This window comes from Ambystoma mexicanum, chromosome 4p (genome assembly GCF_040938575.1).
Source record: "Ambystoma mexicanum isolate Mex_15411 chromosome 4p, UKY_AmexF1_1, whole genome shotgun sequence".
NCBI classification, from domain to species: Eukaryota; Metazoa; Chordata; class Amphibia; order Caudata; family Ambystomatidae; genus Ambystoma; species Ambystoma mexicanum.
In genome coordinates this window covers 602,294,650-602,318,809 of record NC_090927.1, presented here as the reverse complement: position 1 = coordinate 602,318,809, position 24,160 = coordinate 602,294,650, and the positions used below count along the sequence as shown (strand labels likewise).

The 24,160-nt window shown below is 42.6% G+C and overlaps 1 protein-coding gene across 1 annotated transcript in view; it reads left to right on the top strand.

The window, feature by feature from the left end:
* The window catches only part of COL21A1 (collagen type XXI alpha 1 chain), a 1,372,657-nt gene that overhangs the window by 652,060 nt on the left and 696,437 nt on the right, over positions 1–24,160 (top strand). The window contains exons 11-12 of the mRNA XM_069606149.1: positions 8,132–8,185; positions 8,313–8,366. Coding sequence (XP_069462250.1) covers positions 8,132–8,185; positions 8,313–8,366 — 108 coding nt within the window. The remainder of the gene's footprint in view (positions 1–8,131; positions 8,186–8,312; positions 8,367–24,160) is intronic.

The window sequence follows — 24,160 nt, the reverse complement described above, 5'->3', positions numbered from 1 at the left end:
ATTTTAAAAACAGCATTAATGTAAATAATACGATATAGTGATATTGTTGAAGCATGATTCTATAATTTCTCATCTGATGAAATTACATGGAGTTGTATGTGTCTTAAACAAAATCTCTCATTTGTCTTTAGTTGGTTCTCTTGATAGTGTGTCTAGCAAATAGCTTGTCAGTCCTTTGATTGGTCTTCAAAGCATGATGTGTATTCATGTCATGGATCTTAAATCCTTGGGAGGATAGCTCAGGGGCAACGTGCTCGCCTTGGAAGCAAGGCGTGACAGAGCACCACAGGTTCGATCCCCGAATCCACGCTTAGAAACCACTGGGTATTAAGTGTGTTTTAAAAAACCTATCATATCATATCCTGATTGGATCCTCTTCTAATATCCCCCTATTTCAATCTCAAGGATTCTGAGGCTTCAGAGGAGTTAAATAAGAGGATACAAATTAAAAGAATCAAAATGAGGACTCCCTAATAGAACAAATAAAAAGTACCAACCATTGGTATTGTTGTTGAGGCCTTGATGCTCCTCTGTGACAGAAATGAGAAGGGGTTCCTCTATAATGCTTCTGGTTAAAACATATAATTTCTTCTAAGGCTGCATTAATATCAAAGCTTTCTGATTAGCTTGCAGTGGACAAATTCCTTATTGGTGAATTCTATGTCCATGCCATTGAAGGCTGGGTGGGTGACACAGAGTGGTTTGAATTGTCTCCAACTTCTGACCGTGAGCTAGTGGAGGATTTGGAGGGAGATGGTGCTGTGTTCCTATCTTAGGAGTCTTAGGAGGAGTGTAGCTGGTGTGGACCTTGCCTCACTGTGCATCCACCAAGTGTGTCCACAGCACATGTTAACCATCCAGCTCCCTCCTAGGAGTTTTCCCTGACTTCTCAGCCGTAGCACGTCCTGCAGAGTCAGTGTACTTTAAGGAACAGTGTATGGATCTTGGTCCTATGCAACAGACACACTATAGAATCAGTTGAATCAAATGCTACCCACGGGATTTATAATGTTCATGACACAACATTTGAATATTTTCCATCCATCATTTTTTCTTTTCTCTTTGGGAGAAGGTTTAAGTTGAAATGCTGAATTCCGCTGAATTTACCTAGAATAGGTTACAATTGATACTGGGTGAAATACCTGCCTGGAGCACAGGGGGAGTGTAATGTGGAAGGTATAGTGAATCCCGCCCCTTAGCCAGGTACTTGCATTTTTTTTGACGTGTTAGAATTTGTACAAACAGAATAGCAGGGTGGAGTGCCACACAATTTCAGCCATTGCTGGTGCACCCTGATGTTCGATGCACCCTGATTTTGAAATGCAGAATTCCATTCTATTTACTTTGTAGAGGTTGCCATATGTATTGGATTAAATACCTACTTTTAACATTGAGCATTGAATGGTGGGTTATGTAGTGAAATACTATACACACTGGGATAGTGGTTAAGCACACCACATTTAAGTGTTGGAATTTATTGATTTCTTTAATCTGTAAGACTAAATCAAGGTTTAGAAGGAGATCAAGGTGATTTGAGGGAACAAGGGAGAGATTATAACTGGCATCAAAGTCAATGTATATATTAGAAACAAACAAAGTGACCATATTTCATGGGCACTCCCGTCCCTTGCACACCTATCTATACTGGAACAATTTCAGTCAACATTTAGATACATTGTAATGGGATTGAAATTTATTTTCAATAGTGTTACATGTGATCCACATTACTGTCTGGAAGCTTTTTTAGTGTTAATCATAAAACGATTTACTCAGAGAATATACATTTTTTAACTGAACAAATGTGCCTGTATCAACACAAATATTTAACAAACATTTTATTTTTAGTTATTTATTTTTATTTTTTTTATTTTTATTTCATATAGTTTATTACAAACTTTTAAAAAAGAAAAACAACACAAAGAAAATATCAATCAACCCACTTGGTTCCTTTCTATTTCCCTAAGTCACATTACAGATGTCCATCCATTATTGATTCATTTGGTTTATGCTTTTGATTTGTGTGCATTGCTCGTGTTCGCTTTTTTCTCGCTTTCAGTTTCATTTAAGTCTGTTAACATCGAATTCATTTTGCACAGAAAGTTAACTAAAGCATAAGCATCCTTGTCTTTTGCATTAGATATTTTATACTGTTAAGGAGGAGAGGAAATCACTGACGGGCCCATAGGTCAGTGCTCACCCTCTAGTACTTGTAAGACAAGATAGCTGCACCATGTGAGGACAGGGAGTGCAGGATTCACTTACTCCAACACGACTCAATAATGAGGACTCAGTAAGTTGGCAAAGGGAAGTCAGTTTAATGACAAGTACATCAAACAGAGAAACAAATGGAAATCAGCAGCATTGCGATCACCTGTCTCGCTCCGACTTCCTCGAACTTCAGTCGAACAGTCATTGTTATAGGCAAAACTCTTCATCACTGACATCTAATTCTATAAAAAATCATCATGCAATATAATTGGTTAGGAAAGGTAACTTAAGTATAGGTTTTATATCTGTATATGATAATAGGGCATGCAGATTGGATAACTCTTATCGGGTGGGCGTCTACACCCATCCCTCTACATCACGTGTGACAGACGTCACTACAACTACGACGTCTTATTGGTTCTACTATCTATAGGACTCCAGATAACTTGGTCCATTGTGATTGGGCAGGTTACACCCCTAAACATAAATCCCTGTTTTAATTAGCAGCATCCAGAATGGACACCCATGTGCCTGGTGTCCCAAGTTTCACCCTGCCTCCCTTCCATCAATCAGTGTTTTAGGGCGATGTGTCAATTAGTTGGCTAAGGATGGCCTCGAAACTGTAGTCTCTTATCGGGAAAGGTTATGGCATCCTCTCATCCTGGATGACATCAGGCGGTGGTACTTCTTCGCGCCTGGCTGTTCACGTGTTAGTTCACCATGAATCTGCTTCAGTTTCCAGCTTTTAGTGCATTTAATTCTGTTTCAGCCTCGCCACCTGCATGGGCCCCCTTATCTTGACCTTCATGAGGCATGCTGGTATGCTCTGAAGTTTGAGTCTTGTTAGCTGATGCTCTCCTCCCTTTCTCTGCTTGACCTCGATTTCCTAGGCATGAGCCACTCTTTGTTGAGTTTCAATTCTGCTCCTTCTCTTGCCTTTGGCTGGGTTACGAAACTTGGCCTGTCAGGCCTCTGGCCGCCTGGGTACATTTCTGCTTTTACAAAATGGAGTCGCACTGGTATAATGTGCCTTATTCAGGTAGATATATGGTTGGCGCTTGCCGCTCTATCTTCTACTAAGCATTGCAAGCAGTATCGATTTCTTAGCATCTTGCATTTCAAGCCTATTTACACACGTTTAACAGGTCGGTTGCTTCCATCTTGTCTTATGCTTTAACATTGTCTCTTCTCTTTGTCCATTACATTTATTTTTGTAGTTATTTGTATTGGCGTGCTTATCTTCGATAGCCGCTTTTGTTTATTCACGATTCTGTTCAGGCCCTTGTGTCATTTCCACTGGCCTTCCATTAAGGCTTTTGGGGTCTCTTCATAGACCGTATGTATATATTCTTCATTTCGTATCAGCGGCTGGTATGGCTTTCTGATAGGGTACTGTGATGCCCAGGGTTGTCTGGTTATGCGTGCTTCAACCGGTATGGATCTTCTGATGTATACTGGGCAGAGTCCCAGTGCAGCGCTTTGTAGGTTAATTTGCTCTTCATACGTCACATACCTTGACGAGTACGCTCCTGGTACCTCGAAATGAGGGGGAGGGGTGCAGGCCATGTCTGGGACCTCCTCTACTATACCATAGTTCTTCTCCACTTAGTGACAAGTTTTGAGTTACTATATGGCCTAAATGCAGTGTTCTTAAGGATCTTAAGCCAGGGCAGCAGAACAAGGATAGATGCTTCAAGGTCTATAGATATTTCCCACAAAATCGACACGTCATGATCACAACACCCTTTTTAAATCTGAGCTTAAGACTTATTTTTGTGTTAAATAAGTTGAGCCGGAACTTCAACATAGTCTTCTGATGATTTGGATTTGGGGCTTTGGCCAGATATTGTGGTAAGTTTTTCCAACTTTTCCCCTCTTTGGCTGCATCTTCCATTAGTTTTTGGAAATTTGGGTATAATTTTTTACCAAGTTTGGGTTGGTTTTCAATGTTTCGCGATCTGTATATTACTCCTTTAGGTAGGTTTCGCAGGCGACAGCCCATTTGGTGGATATTGAATCAGGGTTCCTGGCTGCAAGATCATCTAGGATATCAAACTGCAGAGTGTGGTTGTCAATGATGGTCTTTCTATATGTCGAGAGCATGTTCCAAAGAACTCTTGCATTGATTGAGATCAGTCCTAATTCGTATCGTAAGCAAGTAGTTGATAAACCTTTCTGCAGATTCAGTATGCGTCTCCATTACTTATTTTCTAGTTGTGACCACAGCATCAACTGGACTCCTAAGGCACTTTCTGCTCCATAAATGAATGTTGGTACTACTTTCTGGTTGTAATGAACAATTACTGGCTTCAATGAGAATTTACCGTATTTTTTATTTAAGACTACACCTTGACAAGCCAGTTGTTCGCATTTTTGCTTTGCATTACCGACCCACGGGAGCATCGTTTATGTTACGTTTATACACATACCTAGGTATTTAGCCTTGTTTACACATCTCAAGGTTTCGTTGTTCAGCTTCCAATTTAGATTAGAGATTTTGATGACTCTTTTTGGTTTGCTAAGATCTTGGAGGATCAGAACTTCAGACTTTGCTGGATTAATTCTTAAGTTGTTTTTTGATACATAGTTCTCTAAAGCAGCTAGTTTTCGTTTCAATCCAATAGGCGTCAGATCTAATATGATGATGCCGTCCGTGTAATGTAGCCTATTTATTGGGGTGCCATTAATTTTTGGTGGACAAGACCTTACGGCACAAAGTGTCTCAGCAATATTGGATATAAATAGGCAAAACAAGGTAGCCGCTAAAGGGCATCCCTGCTTAACCCCACAATTGGTCATTATTGGCTTGCTTAATATTCCATTGCAGTCTAGAGTGATCTTGATTTCCGTCTCTGTATGAAGTGCTTTGATAGGTTGTAGTAGCTTTTCCGGGCACTTCCATTTGGACAGTTTAGCCCATAGTAGTTCTCAGTCCACAGAATCAAACGAGTTGGACAAATCAACAAACGTTGTATAAATGTTCCTTTTCTGTCGTATTGCTTCCATTTTCAGGAAATTTATGATAGTCAAATTTAATCTACATCCTACTCCTTTTACAAAGCCTGCCTGACAGAGATCAAATCTTTTGGCTTCTTGGATCCACTTTAGTAGGTGTACTTGCAGTTGTGTGGCAAATATCTTACCTATCACGTCGAGGAGCGCAATCAGGCGATAATTCTTAGCCTCAGAGCGAATGCCTTTCTTGAAAATAGGTACTTCAATTGCGCTCTTCCAGGCTGTTGGGATCTCTCAATTTTGTAAGATGTTGCAGAAGTTTGCCCACATTTCTGGTTGTTGTTTCAACAGATAGTTAGTAAGCCCATCAGGCCCTGGTGCTCTGGAGGAGCTAAGTCTCATGATGTGTCTTGCATGATCGTCTTCCTCAATTGTGATTGCTCATTCGCTCTCCAACGGTAGCTGGTTGGTATTGTTTGGGTCTATGGTTGTGAATATGGTTGTATAATGTTCAACCCAAGCTCTTTCAGACACCATATTTTTTATGAGTGCGCCTTGTGGAGAAGTTAGCTCATTCAGATATCTTCAAAAGGCACTAGTGTTTCTCTTGGTTAATGTTACCATCATTAGTTCAGCATCGCGTTGCATCATTATGGATCGATGGCTAATCAGCCAATTTTTGTACGTTTGCTTTTCTTGTTTTAACACTTTTTCACTTTCATCCAAGCAAAGATTTTTGCATTTTCTGACCACTTTGTTTAGTTCTTTTTTCTTTTTTGCTATTTCATTATCCCAAGCATGTAACTTTTTGAAGCCTGGCTTGTTCTTCTTCATGTGTGTTTCACAATATGTTTCTAGTAATGCAGTATAATCAATCCGCTCTTCGTCTTATTTACTCTCGAGGGATTGGAGAAGAGATATCATATTGGAACCTTCTAACCGTAATCGATTACGTCCTGGTTCAACTTCTAAATGCTCGATCTTCTCAACTTCTCTGTTTTACACATCTCTATGTCAATTTTTAGCATATGATGGTCATTATGCACCATCTCTGTTATTTGTAGCGTAGCAACATGGCATTTGACTTTTTCAGATACAAACATATAGTCAATAGTTGACTGTTGTTTTTTTCTTTGCCACATCGGTTGAGTCGGCACATCTCCAGGTGTATTTCCATTTAACATTGTTAGGTTCCACATTTTCATTTCGTTGAGCCACGCATCCACAGCTCGGTAGTTGTTTCCTGATCGCTTTCCTTGGTTATAGGTGTTCTTTTTATATTGGCAATCTATATTAAGATCTCCGCAAATCAGTGTGTTCACATCTTCTTCTTTTTCATGGATATCAGATATTATGTGTGAAGCCTGATTGATGAATTTTTCAAGTCATGTTGCATCATGTTGCCAATAGATGTTCATCAGCACAAGGCTTTTACCTATTTTGTTTTAGTTCACTTGGAAGTAGAATGGTGACTACTTGGAAATATGGAGATACATTATCTTCGTGAAGTATACGTACACCACTTGCTACTTTTACAAGTGTTAGGAGTCCTGCCATTGTTCAACCTTTCGCACCTTTTATGGCCGGATTAAAAGCAGTCTCGAATCCAGTTGTAATCGGCATTTTCAAAAGCCACGTCTCCTGTAGACATCAAATATCTATGCTACATAGATCTACCGGTGGATCTTCGAATAAATGAGTGTGTTCTCTTGTGTTCCAACATTTTATATAGAAATCTATTTCATGCAAAGTCTTTTTCAGTTTTTGTTAATTTTCCACAAACCCATTTACAAATCATAAAGCTTAAATCATAGAGCTCGACGCGTTTCGAGAATTAATTCTCTTCCCCGGGAGCAAAATATCCAATAGTTTCAATTTTCATGTTGTCAATTCAGTTCTATAAAATAAATTTAAAGTGTTAAATTTTAGTTGAACCATCGTTCATCTAATTATTAGACCACACTGTCTATTGTCATGAGAACGTTATCTAATAACATACTTCACCTAGAGTGATTCCACTTCAAGATCGATGATGAAGTTGTATATGACTGATTTCTAATTCTGTGAGATTCTGTGAGATTACCTGTGGGTGATCTATTGTGAATATATTAGTGTCTTAATGTTATATAATGTAATCTTTACATGCTTAATTCAGTGTATTTATTTAAGTCTAGTCAATACGTCTATTACCTTGTGGGTTTCTTCTTACTCAAGCGAGTAGCCTACATTAACGACTCATCGTCAGGATTCGTCTGAATTAGCTGGCAGAATGACCTTCTTCTTTAGTCCGGTCACCCGAGTGTTTTTGACCTATAAAGGGTGTGGGGTATTAGTATCAAGTAGGTAAATTGATTCTAGGGTTTCAGTATTTTTCATTAATTCGTTTGATCACCTTCTTTTATACTTACCAGCATTAAATGCTGCCGTTATTCCTTATTGCTGAATGGAAAGCTTGGGCGACAGTCTCTGAATGTTGTGATGCGTGGGGACCCTGTGCAGAGACACATGCGTCATGATTCTAAAGATTGACTAAATCCCTTGTCTTAAATACCGTAACAACTATTTCACTAAATCACCGAGTAATGTGTGTAAATCATTTAAGGAGTTCTCACCAACATGGCCAGAATATTTTTATTCCTTTCAGGATACGGAAAAGCTTTCCTTCTCTTTGTTAAAGGTTGTGCGTCCCTAGGGGTGAAGACGCGACATCTTCAATCAGGGTTATGTAGTCAATTCAGCTTCTTTGCATTCCCAGAATTCCACTATGCCAACTGGGAGAAATCCACTTCTACCCATGAATTTTCTTTACACGTGGTTACTATATGGTCTCCTTGCTTGTACACAACTAGAATAAATGATTTGCACGAAGTCATAACAGCTTTAGATATTGTCTTGTGTTGGTCGGTCTCTTGTAATTTTGTTTGGCATTGTATTGCTTGCTTTTTATTGTCCCTTTTTTGGTTTTCAGGGACATCAGGGAAGTGCAGGACGTTCAGGTATACCAGGTTCCATGGGAGTTCAGGTAGATAATTTGCTTTTTATATTTTTGTGCCTTTGTAAATGGTGTTAGCAAAGGCGCTGTACAAACTTCCCAGCACAAGTTTACAGCACAAGTAAGCTGAAACATTGATATTTTGTTTCTCCTTAAGGGGCCACGTGGTTTGCCAGGTTACAAAGGAGAACCTGGAAGAAATGGTGAAAAGGTAAGATGAGTTTTCCCACTTTTTCTGAAAGACATAATGGCGCCAATGCAGAAAAGGAAAGCAGCAATTATGTTTATTCTCGAAGTGTCATTTACAGATGAGTGATCTGCACCCGATTCACAAAAACAAATAGAAGTGCAGATTACTAGGTAATACAAGGTAATTACTAGCTTTTACAAATGTTCTCTTGTGATCAGGTGTATGTTACTTATGTGCACATTACACATCTGAAGCGGGTGTTAGTGCTGCTTCGTTTTAGTGATGCAGCTTAATTGTGTATGATGCAGGTATTACCGTATGAGTTCTCTTGAGTATTTACTGTCTTGGCCTTGAGCGTATTGCCATTTTTGGATTCCCAGCATTGGGCACCCATTGATGCAGGTCCTCATTCAACATTCGAGTGAATGGGAAACATTCTCATTTGGGATTTGAGATGATCATCAGCACTTTGATGTCTTTTTGAGAAATTTTGAAAATAACATATGATATGACGGGCCTCATTACGAGGAGGGAGGTAAGGGGTTAACCGCACTGGTATAGGTTTTACCAGGTTTTACCAGGCGTCCTTAGCGGGTCCCGCGAGCAGCCCAGGATGCTAACAACGGGCCGTCATTAACGGGCCCATTGTTAGCATCATCTCCATTCCCATTGAGCCCTGTGGGGCCTGAAATGGGAATGGGGATGTACCGGGGCCGGGTTCCCTGAATGGGGAAATACTGGGCCCTCCAAGGTTGGAATGGCCCGGTACTTCCCCATTCAGGGAACCCGGACCCGGTACCCGAAATGGAGGTAGCCATGCCGCAAAAAGCAGCATGGTTACCTCCTTCCTCGTAATGAGGCCCGATAAATCATTTATAAGGCGCCTGTAAAAAAGTGTTTCTAGGCGCAAACATACATTTACGATTGATTTTACAGCTTCAGCAGTATTGCCTGTGGAAAATCTACCAGAGAAGAATGACACTACCACCAATGCTAATCTGAGTGGTGTAAGGGTGCAGAAGTAAAGCACGGACACAGAGGTGACATGTTTTGGGTCATGTCATTTTATTCAAAGTAGAAAGAAGGTTGGTAAATTACCCTCTGTCCCTAAAGCCAAAAAGGGTTTCACTGCCTCAAAGAAAACTAATGAAAATGTAAGGATGTCAAACAAATAGTCACTGTCGTGTCCAAAAACCCTAATACTGACCCTTACACTCTTAACCCAAATCTAACGTGCAAGAATATTATCTCAACTGAGGAAATAGTGTAAATGTTCTTTGCCAACAAAAAGTGCCAAATATCTCTGGTGGTTTTAAGAAATAAGTAAATGTTCTCTCCAAAGGAAACAATATTGTAGTATCCAGGGAATGGCTCCTTTCCCCGGGATCCCGTCTTCTTCCACTTAACTAAGTAGGAGGTCGTCTCCTTATTGTGTGGTTTTCTTGACAGTTCACAACAGCAAAAACGAAAGTTCCATATTCCAGGAGAAATGTATCCCTGTTTCTGGCTTCTTTTAGACTTTGCCAGAGTCCGAAGCAATATTCTGTTAGCCAAGGGAATTGTCCTCCTTGGCCTCTTTGAAGCTTTCACAATAATGTACCACAATACTCTTTATCTTGCTGGGCCCCAGACCCTGAATCTCTCAGATAAAGTCTCATAAGTGTGCGTGTCCCAGACTCGTCATGCAGTAGTATGCTAGACTGATTTACTCTCCTGTCAAGCATGTAAATCTTCTCTCTTTATCTCCTTTGCTCTCCGAGTCCCAGACCCTCTTACTCTCCAGCTCTCATATGGCTGTGCGTGTCCCAGACTCGCAGTTCTGATCCTGACAGCTTGGTTTACTCTCCTGCTAAGTGTAGGATTCTATCTCTCTTGTGCTTGGAGTCCTAGGCCCTTTTATTCTCTTGCTTTCACATGGGTGCGGCTCCCAGACTCGCAGTTCTGAAATGTAACAGCTTGGTTTACTATCTTGCCAAACATAGGATTCTGTCCCTTTTACTCTTGGGGTCCCCAACCCTCTTATTCTGCTTTCCTCATCATAGGGGTGCAGGACCCAGACTCACAGTATCTTCTAAGGATCCCAGACCCTCTTATTCGGCTCTCTGTATTCGCACCAAAGGTTACCCGGACCTTCTGTCTCTCTCAGCCTGCCCGCGTACCTTCGTGCTTGGATTCCATCATTTGAGCAATGGGACAGAAGGATAGCTCAGGGGCAACGCGTTCACCTTGGAAGCAAGACAACGCACAGAGCAACACAGGTTCGATCCACAGGTCTGCACTTAGAAACCTCTGGGTATTAAGCGATTAGAGCAGTAGGGTTTTTTACTGGAATATACCACTGGTGGCATTCCAGAAAATCCACTATGTTTTCTTCAAAAAATAATTTCTATCCATGTCAGCCATTACATTGAGGGTGTAGCGATGCAGATGCAATGTCCCAAACATGAAAGGAGGTTTAGACTGCATACATTTGACAAGCATAAGGAGCTGGTCATTTAGTGGCATTGTTGCCATTTTGTTTAGCATTTCTACACACATGCTATGTGTAGTTACCTTTCTTAATACTTTATTTTTCATTTTTAAAATAACAAACACTTGTCATACATTCAACCTCTTGACATTTATATATAGCAAATGATATCCACCTATCCATTAATCTCCGGACCAGGTGCTGCACTAACAACATTACATGGCTGGCTCTTCCTTCCTTGGTCTGCGAAAACCAGCCTCCCTCCTTCATCCATTCCCCTGCCATCTTGGTTCAGAATTCACAGTATAGATATTTTAATGAGTTTATCACCCTATGATGGTCACAGATCTGAACTGCCCTCTATTTTATTCCAGACCTTGTGCCACACAGTGTACCAGAGCTCATTTCCCGCTCGCCAGACACATTTGGTCACACAAATCCCTTTTGGCCCTCGCCCATTTTTGTAATGCTCTGTGCCAGTCTCCCATCTTGGGACCACATTGCGCCTTCCATGCCATAACGATAGTTCTCTTGGTTAACAATAACCCCAGAGCAAGGGCTTTCACCATCCTGCCTTTTCCTCGTAGCAGCAGGCCTAACAAACATTGCTTCACCATCAGCTGAACTCTCACCACCAGCAATCCAAACTGTTCTTAACATACAACATCCCAAACGCCCAGCACCCAGTCACATTCTGACCACATATGAAGGTTGAGTCTACACCACAGCCATTTTAGCTAGTTTGGTCAAAGTGAAGCAAGCCTGTCGCACTCTTTGTATTGTATCCATTGAAATCTGACGTTCCCCAAGACCTTCTTTGCATATTCAAATACCCATTCCACTCTGAGTCTGAGAACATCTCCTCGATGTCAGCCTTGCACTTAAGTCTCAGCTCTTCTCCCTGTTTTCACAATCATCCCTATTTGCTGCATAAATGTCCGAAACACATCTCCCTCCTAACCCCAATTGCAAGAGGGCTTTGTTCATACCATGGACACATTGCTTTTCAGGGAAACCAATCCAGGTTTCTGGCACTCTAGCCATTAACCTGGCAAACTCTAAGAAATTCAAGCAAACTGAGGGATGGGCAACCTTAAACTCTGCATATGTAATGGCTCTGTCCTCCACAAAATGATCCCTCCCCTCCCCAGTTGTCCCAACTCCAGGCCTTTCTTCCCACCCAACCCGCCTCCCAATCTACTACAATTCAGAGGAACAACCGGTGAGAAGGACATTTCTGTTCCACCCCTGCAGTGGCCTTCCACCATACACGGATGATTGATCCCTAGATTCCCTCTCCCTTCCACCAACAGTTCCAAGACTTGGTGCGGCTGAGATTCATACATAATCTAATCTGTTTTGCAGTTCCAATGTATCTGGACAAACCGGTCCACCATATGTTGTAGAGTCGAGGGCCAGTAATATGCTCAGAAATCAGTGCACCAACCCCTGCACCCTTACCCGCCGGCAATTGTTAAGTACCCAGAGCAATCCTCAAGGTCCCCCCTTTCCATGGCAGTCTGGATGGAGTGCCATGAAGTAATCGAAAACACTCCGCTTTCAGGACATCGGCATTACCTTGAAGACATATAGTAGTCTGGGCAACATGATCATTTTCACCAAGACTAGCAGCCCCGTCAAGGAAATGGGAAACTTATTCCATAATAAGTATGTTTCTCAAATACCTCAATTAATCCTGCACTTGACGTTCCCACGCTGAATTGTGTCAGGAACCCACCGGTTGTGGGGGTAGTGCATAAATGGCTGATATGCATTTCTTCACTTCTAATCCTGACAGTTCACCAAACACTTCAACAGTGCTCAAGGCCTGTCAAAGCTTTATCTTGGCTTCCTGTATGTATTATAGCACATGATCTGAATTATAGGTACATGCAATGTTTAGTGCCCCCCATTTGGAAACCTGTATTCCCATGTCTATGTTGATACACCTAACCCAGTGGTTCCATGACCAATGCGAAGATCAATGGAGATAGAGTACACCTCTGCCGCGTCCCCCTTTGCACCCGCCAAGGAGTAGAGATCACACCATGAACCTGCACCCTGGAAGTCGAGCATCCATATAGCAGTTTTACCCACTCAATAAAGCGAACGGTGGTCAGTCAAAATCTCGAAAACAAAATCTCGAATGACAAAAAGCCCGAAACAAAAATCTCGAAAAAAAAAATATCGAATTTTTTATTTATTTATTTATTTATATATGTTTTTGGGGTCAGGTAAGTAAAAAAAAGGGGTAAAATAAAAAAAAATGAAAAAAAGGGGGTTGGGGGGGAACCCCCCATTTTGGAAAAAAACACATTGAAAAAAAAATGTGATATTTTTTTTTTCGGCCTTTTGTATTCGAGATTTTTGTTTTCGAGATTTTTTGATTCGGTATTATTACTATGAACCAAAGCGGACACCCAGTCTCATTTTTTCTAAGACCATCCATTGGAATTCCCAGGAGACGTAGTTGAACGCTGTATACGAATCCAGACTGACCACTGTGTACCTCTCCTCTGTGTGTCTATGCTTATCCAGAATCAGAAGAAGTCATCTTAAGTTGTTCACTGTGGATCTCCCTGGAACAAATCCAATTTTATCAAAGTGAACCAGAACTGGCATGAACGCAGTAAAAGGCCCACCAATACTTTACATATCATTTTAACATCTATGTTGATCATGAACAAAAGATGATAGAACTCACAGTCAGTAGGATCCCTCCCCTTCTTAGGCAGAGTTATTACCAGTACTTCGAACTTTGATTCAGGGAACCCCCCACTCTCCCTAGCCTCTAGAACAACCTCAAGTAAACTAGGTGCCAGGTTATCAACATATTCCCTACATACTTTCACTGATACAGCATCAATCCCTGGTGTCTTAACCCTAGCAAGGCTTCTAATTGCTCTCCATACCTCTTGCTCATCTACCTCCAACCATAAATGTTTCTGCTGCTGATCATCCAGTCACATCACATTTGCCTCATCCAGCCATTGGGCCGCTAGGTGGCCATCAAACCCTTCTTTTTCTTTGTATAGAGCAGCATAAAAATCATGGAACTCGATACAAATTCCATCCTTATTAGTAATTACCATCCCCTTCGGACTGCGTATCCCCTCACATCACCTCTGCCCAGCTTCCTTTCTAACTAACCCGGCCAGCAGCTTGACTGCCTTGTCTCCTTCTCAGAGTGTTGCTGTGTTGCATACCCTGCATAGTTATGTGTGTTTAATCACTCCAGTGCATCATACAGCTCTCCTTTTGCTTTCTTCCAGTTTGCTGGTCTGTATCTCCCCTCTTGCCATATCCTGGTCAAGCCCAGCTGCCTTCAGTTCAAGAGACTTAACTTCCCGGCTAAGCACCCTGCAAACCCCTACAGTTGTGAGGATGCATATTCCTCTAATAAACACCTTCAGCGCTTCCCACCCAGTAGACCTGAGTGAAGTGGTGCCTCAGATATCCTCCAGAAACTGACAGAGAGGACCAAAACCATTTGTAGTTAGCTTTAACACATTTTAGAGAGCAGCACACTGCGAAAGGAGGAGCAGTAACAATATTGCTAATTATATTTCGAGTTTAGCCCCAGGATATTTGAAGGGCTTTGTGGCCAGCATTAGTGAATGAAGCTGTGCTTTGGTTTTATTTAAGGCAACTTAGAATATGTTGCTTGTTTCATTTAAAGGAAGCTTTTGTTGGCTGGTGAAAGGTTGGCTGGAGTGCCCGACAGTGCAAACATTATATAGGATAGATATTGAGTTGTTAGTAACATAAGGGCTGTTGTCCACATTAGCAAGAGTTTTGCCATTTTGAAGTAGGCCCAGTTAGAAATTGCAGCTTTTGTCAGTAAGAGTATTAAGCTGCATTTTAGAGTGTCTGTTTTTTAAATTTAATTAGAGTTTATTTGTGCTTCCCTCAGGCAGTGTTCGGGAGGCGCTGTGCAGATAGTACTTAATTGTACCAGGCCAAGCAGTCCACAGAAGCTGTGAACAGAGTACATTATATCAGTTTTGTTCTTGACGGTTGGATTAGTGCATCAGCTGTGAAGGACACATATTACTGGGAAAGGAAAGAGGCCTAGGGCTCAGGCATTGCCAAAGCAGAGAAACAGTTTGGAGTTATACTGCCCCAATGCGAAAACGCAACATCACTGGAAAAGCAGCAGACACACTTAATAGAGCAAATACATCTGAGAAATAAATCCCCCAGAGCAGTGTCTCGGCTGCATTTTTTTTATAACACCACATGGTTCCCAAGAGAGATGGGGAAGATGCGTGCAAGGGAAGCAACATGTTTCAAGATGGGAGTTGCAAGAATTGTCGCCAAAGAGTACAGATGCGAGATCAAAGAAGCCATTCGGGGTTGCCAAGTTGTCTGCTCTCATGAGAACGTTCATTTATTTGGCACAGGGCATAGAGTTATATGTTCACACTCACTCATGATTGGTCTCTTCAAAGGGCATGCAGAATGATCTAAAGTTGTTTTGACCAATACGGAAAGTCCATTGTTGCAACAAGTTACCTGAATGTAATTAGCCAATCAGAACAAAGGTTTTTCTGCTGACTACACAATTAAATCATTCACAGGAGGTTGTACTCAGGTGGGCAAGGATACTCCCCTGACCAGTAGAGTGATGGAATATAGGTGATGTTTAGATTTTTGTATAGGGGCTAGCCAATAGCAAATGTGGGTTTGACTTGTATTTGATAAATGTTGCATATGTAGATCTTGTGGTTTTCAGCTATAAAACATGTAACTGAAAAGGGCGTGGCAAGAGTGTTTTCAGTTCTACAGAGCTGGCTGACCGTTCAGACCATACTTGCATGTAATAAAACTTGTTTTTTTTGCAAAATGTGCACTCCTTATTGACCCCGTGGATTGTTTTTTATCGATTGGTTTTTGGGTCTATCTGCAAGGGTGGACATTGATAGTGTACATTAGTGGCATGTAACACTAGTTCGGATTTTTTTATAATGCACAAATGAACAAAGGAGTGAAATGTGATGACCCTTTTCTGCATTACAATGAGGGTGCGGGTAGGAGGTAATAGGGTGCTTTTATTAGCTATTTTGATTGGTGTTGGGATGGAAAAGGAAAGGATGTGGTGTCTGATCATGGGCAGGGTAGATTGCAGGTGATGGAGATATTGCAGTTATGATCCAAGAGCCAATCTAGTATGCGGCCACGTGTATGTGTGGGCTTGAGGATTCTTTGGGTGCAGCTCAGGGCAGAAGTGGATTAAACAAGGGCAAGTGCATCTGTGTCTGTAGCTTTTTTGAAACCAAGGTTGGTGTCACCCAGGATAATGAGTTGGGTAGAAGGTTTAACATTAGTGGTGAAGAGTTGGGTAAGTTCACTTTTGAATGATGCACTAGGTCCTGACAGTCGGTACATGAGACAGAGGGTGATAGTTGAGTTAGGCGAGCAGGTACATTTGGCTGAGATGGATTTGCATTGGGGAAATTGGGTGGCTGTGATGGGGTGCAAAGGGATGTGTCGTCACTGTAAATGAAGGTGACTCCGCCACCTTGTCTAAGGGGTCTGTCACAATAAAGTTTTGTGTAACCTGGAGGAACGGCAATAGCGAGGGAGGGGCCAGCAGATGGGGTGAGCCAGGTGTCTGTAATGGCAAGGATGTCAGGGTTTTCAGTGACAATGAGGTCTAGGATGTCTGGTGCGTGGTCCACCATGGATCTGGCATTAATTAGGATGCAGCATAGCAGTGGAGTCTGTACAGAGCAGTGAGGTTGCTATTTGAGAGGAGGCTTTGGCTTGCATGTGGAACAGGTCATGCTCTGAGATAAATGAGATTAGAGTTACGCCATAGAGTAGTTGGTGCGAGAGCTGTAGGATGGTAGGGAGGTGTCTGAGTGCATGCTGACAGGTGGTATGCACGTTCTGAGGTAGGTCGTGGCAGGTAACTGATTATGTGGGAAGCCCTATACTGCAAGTTCAGCGGGAGATGGGTGGGTGGGGATGGTTGGTCCTGGGGGTTTTGTTTTCACTAGTAACGGCCGCGTTGGGTGGCCAACTTCAGAGGACTGCATGCACATACTTAAGGGCAGAGGCCATGCAGGCGGCAGGAGGTGGGTGGAATGTGGCCAGTCGGTGGCTCAGGAGAGGCTGATAGGGTGATTGTGTGTAGCAGACTTGATGTTTGGCTCAGCAGTGTCGGCTGAGCCATGAGTGTGAGCAGGAGCTCGGTGAATGGCAGCGGCTGCAAGGAGAGGGGCAAGGCTTGAGGGCAGAGGCCATGCAGGTGGCATGAAATAGGTTGGACAAGGCCAGTTGGTATTGCAGGAGATGCTGATGGGGTGATTGTTAGTGGCAGACATATTGTCTGGCTCAGTGGTGTAGCCTGGGCCATGAGCATGAGCAGGAGTTCTGTGAGCAGCAACGGCTTCAAGGAGAAGGATAATGCTGCTCAGTGCATCTGGGTGAGGGGCCGGAGGTGAAGCCAGCATGGTGTGTGCTGTGATCAGCTGATTGTTTTGGCTGTGAGGACAATGTGGCTAGGAGTGGGTGGCAAAAAGGTCATAGGAGAGGGCATAGGAATGGTTGCGGGATGAGTAGTGGGTACAGCAAACATAATTGAAGGGGGGTGGAGTGGTACGGTTGGCGGCAAGGTGGGAGGAATGAAGAAGGTTTCGGGGTAGGTAGGTAAATCACATCAACAATGGTAGCAATAGAGCATTAGCATGCACAATCTGGCATGGTTAGGGGCTTCTAGCACACAACAAATATTTTTGATTCCAGGTGGAAGTGCACGCAGTAATTTCTTGATCCTAGATGCATCTATTTCACACTGAATGGATTTAAACCCAGCAATTGTTTGAATCCAGATGCATTTAATATCCAGCAAGCATCAACCCAGGTAGTCATACATACAGTAATTCACGCAACTAGAACGTAGCTTCTGTATTGTTATTAGGAGAATTAATAATATAGCCTTTGTTCGAACCCCATGCATATGTAGAAATTAGCCTTGTTAATGACTCTAGATGAACCAAGAATTTAGACATGGCTTTGAATCTAAGGGTATGTAGCCAGCTACACATTCATTCATTCATGCATCCATTCATTTGGATAGTGCATTTCACCATAATTATGATACCAATGCTCTGTTGGCCGAACGCCTTTGGAAGGGGGACCAGAGTCCAAATTTGGGAGATGTTGGGAGGTGCTATATGCGTGTGTGTATTTCAGCCATTAAAGTTATGTGAGGGTGGCCAAGACCCTGCTAGTCAACCATGTCTGAATGACATGTGCATGGGCGCAGATGAGGTAAACAATGAGCTAAACAATGGTGGGTTTCGTTTAAGGAGATATAGAATTATGTGGAAGCTAAAAGTCACTTCATTCTAATGGCAGAGCTGTGATGCAGTAGTGTGTGCGTTATATGTGAGTGCAGAGTGTGTGGAATGAGCATGTGCCTTCTTCTAAGTTACAAAGGTCTGGTGTGCAAGGGGAGAATGTGGGTTAGTTGTGCAGGAATATGGCTATTTTACACAATTAGACTAACTGCAAAATATGTCTGACTAACACAGTTGGGCTAAAAGCCAGGTATGGCTACCTTAAACAATTAGGCTAAATGCATGCATGTAGGAATATGATATTAGGTAGTACAACTGGTGAGGTTTTACCAGAGTACAGTAATGGTTGTACTCCCTGCCTACACCACATTTATCTTATTAATCGCTGTAGGTTGTCTGCATCAGGCTTACCAGGCAACCACGGGCAAACATGGAGTGGAGCTGCTCAGTTTGGAGCTGCCCTTTCAATCTGGCCCTTAGCTGAGGACTGCCTAGGCAAGGCATCCCTGGGTTCCTCTGTGAAATGAGCAGCCAACAACACTGTCAGACCAATCATGGGTAGTGGAGGCCAGTGGAGACCAAGAGCACTACAGTGGAGGTTTCTGAGATGGAGCGGAAGCGGGTCGGGGAAGCAAATGGAAAAGGGGTGAAAAGAAGGTGAAAAAGGTGAAATGCAAGTGGAAAAGGGGGAATAAGATGAAAAAGGTGGAAGAAAAAGAGAAAAGACGGGAGAGAGAGAGGGACTAACATGGAGGGTCACGGACAACACTCACCTGAAAGAAGGCCCAGGGACAGTAGTAGCAGGACCCACTCTCACAGGCCTGCTATAGGTGGAAAGAACATCCTGGGACCTGCAGACCGGGTCGCTGAGCCAGCAACACTGCAGGGCCAATCATGGGCAGGGGAGTGAGTTGGAGGGTGGGAGTACTACTGGGGAGGACCTGGGAGGGAGCAACAGCGGGTCGGGGAAGCAAGTGGACAAGGGGGGGGGAAAGAAGATGAACAAGATGGAAGAAAAAGAGAAAAAAGAGAAGAAGAGAGACAGAGGGACTATATTGCAGGGCCGGGGAGCGCACTCACCTGAAAGCAGATCCAGACACGGTAGCAGCACATCCCACACTCACAGGCCTGCTACAGATGGAAAGACAATGTAGCTGGTCCAGCAGCACTGCCAGGCCAATCATGGGCAAGAGAGGTGGGTGGATGGTGGGAGCACTACAGGGAAGGGTCTGGGAGGGAGCAGCAGCAGGTTGGAGGAAGCACGTGGAAAAGGGGGAAAAGAAGATGAAAAAGGTGAAAAGCAAGTGGAAAAGCGGTGAACAAATATGAAAAAGGTGGAAGAAAAAATAGAAGAGAGAGAGAGAGAGGAACTAACATTAAGGGTTGGAAAGAGCACTCACCTGAAAGCAGCACAGACCGTCCTGGGCCCTGAAGATCAGGCAGCTGGACCAGCAGCAATGCCTGGCCAATAACAGGCAGGGTAGTGTGTACATTAATGTGTACTTTGTGACCTTTCTTGAACCCAAGCGCTTGTATAATGCAGCCACTGATTGAATCTACTTGACTTAGTGTGTAGCCTATCTATCATTTCTAGGTAAATGTTAGAATAACCTATGCATTGAACCTTCACACTCCATTGGAAAACTAGCCGAAGGCACGGCCACCGACCTGCACGCATCCACCATCATACACACACTTGGAGACTCCTCGCACAACAGTTCTGCCATAAGGATGCTGCTTCTGTTCACAACAAAAATGTGTTAGGTAGCTGCATGCATAATGACTATCCCACTCTCCCATACACTCTCTAGACTATTTCTCACCACCATCCATATGCCTGCTCGACATGGGTGGCTAGCAGGGACTTGGCCACTCCTTCATATCTTCATATTGGCCAATATGGACACACACATACTAGCACCTCCTCAAACCTCCCATACCTGGACTGTAGTCCCCTGAGGGCGTTGGACCTACAGTGTGTTGTGACCATACTAATGGTGCAAAGGCGCTATACAAACGATGCACAACGACTACTAAAATCTGCATCACATTTTAATGCATCCAGGCCCCCTCTCTTTTCTTTTATCCATTCCTTCAAATGTCCTCCTCCCAACCATGTTAGCTGGATGAAAAAATAACAATGCCCACTTGAATGACTACGGTCAAATGAGTAAAATGAACATAATTGTAATAGAATGCCCAGGAACATAACAGAGTAAAAATATAATTTGAGAGGATTTGGTTGAGGAGGTGCACTCTCTGCTCGTATTTTCCTTGAATGAATCCAAATATTTTTCTATGTTGCTTTAGAGTCTTAGGCGCAATCTGTTAAGTCTGTGCTACCAGACTGAAAAACTGAACAAATTGTGAGGGTCAACCGTTATAACCGGAAGACATAACAAATGCACTCTTTTGTGCTGAATTACAACAGCCAAACCGTATCAATAAACTTAACGTGTACAGAAGTTATTTTTATAAAGAACACAGTAATATGTGTATATTTATTTTTTCATGAAAAAGGTTTTATACAATCGTTTTCTATTCACTCACTTAACCTTCAATTCAACTTAAACATTCTGTATATATAACCTTATATTGTCATATACATGGTTCTTCGTGATAACACATTCAACATAATTTTCAACATAATTTTTTCAACATCATTTTTTTCAACAACAAAACTTCACTTAAATTCAATCAAATATTCCAAAATATCCTGATATCCTTTTGTCTGTTGTTCCAATTTGAAAAGCCCAATTTCGGGCTTCTAGGGTTTTAACCTAGGACTTCCACTACGCGTTTCGGGTGATCTGTTCGCCCTTCTTCAGGTGGGGATATCAGTGTTTTCCTGTCTTTATTCTTGGTCCAGGTAAACCAATGAGCGGCAACCCCTTGCACGCTTATATAAAATGGCAACGTATCTCTTCATATATCTTTTTATACTCTTTCAGGAGTTCAAAACCATCGGTCAGGGCACGGTCAACTCTGTACCGGCCATTTGATGCTGTGTCAAATATCCACTGGTTGTGCACTTTCATCTGTGGAGTTAAATCCCAAAGGTTTCTGCCTTCTGTGCTTGTTGAGTTCGGGGCTGGAAACCGCCTGTTGCTCAAAAAGGACGTGCCGCGTCCTGCTGCGGATGTACGTTAAGGACAGAGACTCCCTCGCGGTACAAAGTCTCTACAAGATTTCAATCGCGATGCCGTTTCTAAAAGGTGTACACGTGTTGCTTAAATTACACTAAACGGTCATGGTTCTAGTCACAAACTCATTTGTACTCGTTCATAACCTTAGCCGCTATCCGATTCCTTCACACCGTACCCGATCATGTAAAAATATAATTTGTAAATGATTTTTCATCATAAAATGGTCCCACTGCTATGCACCAAATTAAAATATCCCATTGACCCATTGGCCTGATGACGAACATCACCACAGAGATGGGACCTGCATAAGAGCAATTGTGTTTTGGGCATTCTCAAAATAAATGCTGCAGTTAGTGGCGTGTTGGTTAAGGTATCACTATTTTCCCCTCCACAATTGTGCCGACGTGCGCAGCATTGTGTCTGTGCACCCAGTGCCATTTTGAGCACTTTTGGGGCACGGACACCTGTGGTGCCCCCTCCACTGACCCAAAAGAATTAAGGGATCCGAATATCTGGTCACGCCTTCCGCACCCCTCGTCGCGATCACCAAACATAGCTTGATATGCTGCCTTGCAAAATAAGCAAAGGTACACCAGTTCAGTCCCATTACCCTCCTCATTCTTGCTGTAATCAGAATGATGAAGAAGTAGCATTTCTAAGACATTAGCCGTCCACGATAAGGGTACCTGTTTTGTTGCATAGGCACAGTAAGCTTTTCATCAATAGCAGCCACAAGGAAGGTATACTAGCCATAGTATGAATGCAAGACATAGATCATATGAAAAGGGTGCACATAATCCAGAACAGAAGAATGAGAATAGCGCCTCAAAGAATGCAAAGATGCTCAGGCATGGATACAGGAGACCAATTGGAAGCAAGGAGAAAGCTACACATATCATAGTATAGATAGTAAGATTAGAAGCTTCCAGGAAGGTGTCTGAGACTGACATTAGAAGGGCATCGTTTTCAAGTAGTGTTACCATTGGAGAGCAAAGAAACAAGTGGTTGTTGTGAACAATATTTACATGCTCACTATGATTATAGAGGAAGTAATAGTTTAGCCATTGAAAGCTTGCATGAGTTTTTTTTTAAAGACCATCCTCTGAGAACGAAATCACTCTGAAGGGTGACATTTTTGAATGATGAAGGGCCTGGTAATTTTGACAGGTTAGGCAATATGAGAATAAATGAGATGAGGATCACACATCGGCCAAACAGAGATGCTGGAATGCGTGCCCATTGTGTAATTCCTGCCATTTTATTTTCCAGTTCTTACTATGAACTAAAATAATCAAAAGTTATAGAAATTACTTGGAAAGTACACAAATCAAATAACCCAGCATGACAGTTCTTTAAAAACAAAATATTATAGAAGCGTATTATGCAAAATGGGGATGATTCTAGCTTCATTGTCTCCATCAACAAGGGAAGTATATAAGTAACAGCAGTCTAATTGCTGTGATTTTAAAATATTTTATAGTGAACGCACAAACGATGTATACTATAGTCAACCCAGAAAGCATTCGAGGATTACTTAATCAGAGCAGAACCTCTTGTCAACAACAGACAGGCAATAGGTTTAGCCTCAGCAGCATGCCATAAAATATCCCAACATTTGCAATTTATGTTTGGTCAACAATGGAAACTGACTTCAAAAGATCATGCAGCTTTGTGGGACCCCCCTGAAAGGTGGGGGCCTGGGACAAGTGCCCCTTTTGCCCTCCCATAAAGTCGTCTCTGTGCACCGAGTCCAAAAGGCTACGGGTGTGTTTTGCTGAAGCATCCGAGTTTAGACAAATTTGAAATCTGTGGGAAAAAGTCTGCTGAAAAGTGTCCTTTTTGAGCATCTTGGGTAGGTACCATCCAGAGCAGGTGCTTTCTACTGACATTCTAGGGAACGGGACACATCTTGGGTGTAATAGGGGATTAAAGACGAGTTTTATCCTTTAAAAATTAATTAAATGATTTTGTGACTAAAATGTGTTTTAATTCATCTGTGGACCTTTGGTAGTATAAATGACTTAATCCTTAATGCATATTACAAAGAGTGTTACCTGTCAAATGAAAATGGCAATCCAGCTGCCTGGCTCTAATACTGGTCACCTTTGAGGAGCATTCCGGTGCACTCAGGCACGGCCCCATAATGTATTTATGGGGATTAGGAAAGAAAACATTTTCCCATATCTTTCTTTTAGGCTCTTCGGCAGCAAGAGCTGGAAGGCAGGGTCGATGGTGTTGGCAGCTCGAAAGGGAGCTTGCCACAAGAGGCCGGTGGCAGAGCAGGAGTGGCTGAAGTGGGCATTTTCACTTACACAATCTGCTGGCATTTTTAGGAGTATTTGAACTTCTAGACTGTCATAAGCATACTAATAATCTTTTGAAAGTCTCACCAAAGCTATGTGTAGTGATCTCATATATTGGGTCATAGCAAATGCAGAGGTGTAGTGATTTGATGAGCCTGTGATGTCATGGAAGGGAAGTATGGGTAAGCGTGACTGTGATGTGAGTGTGGATCCCTGGATGGGTGTGTGAGGGGAGATTCCGGGTGTGACAGCTGGGGAAGGAGTACTGGACTGGCAGGGTGTGGATAGAACCAGTAGTTTGTAGTCTGTCACATGTCATCTGGAAATATTCGTATGACTTACCTTATGTATCCTGAGTGCACTGAATAAACCTACCTGTGCACCTAAGCTGATCCTGTGTCCTCTATAACATTATGCACCCCCAATACTCTGCCATAGTGAAGGACCCTAGAGATACTCCTGGCTTGATAGGAAATGCCATTTTTAAATGAAAGATCTACCTGTCTAATGAGGAGAATGCAAAACGAGGATAAGGAAGCCCATTACCCAACAGTTTGCACAATCAGGAAGGAATGTAGACACTGTGGGC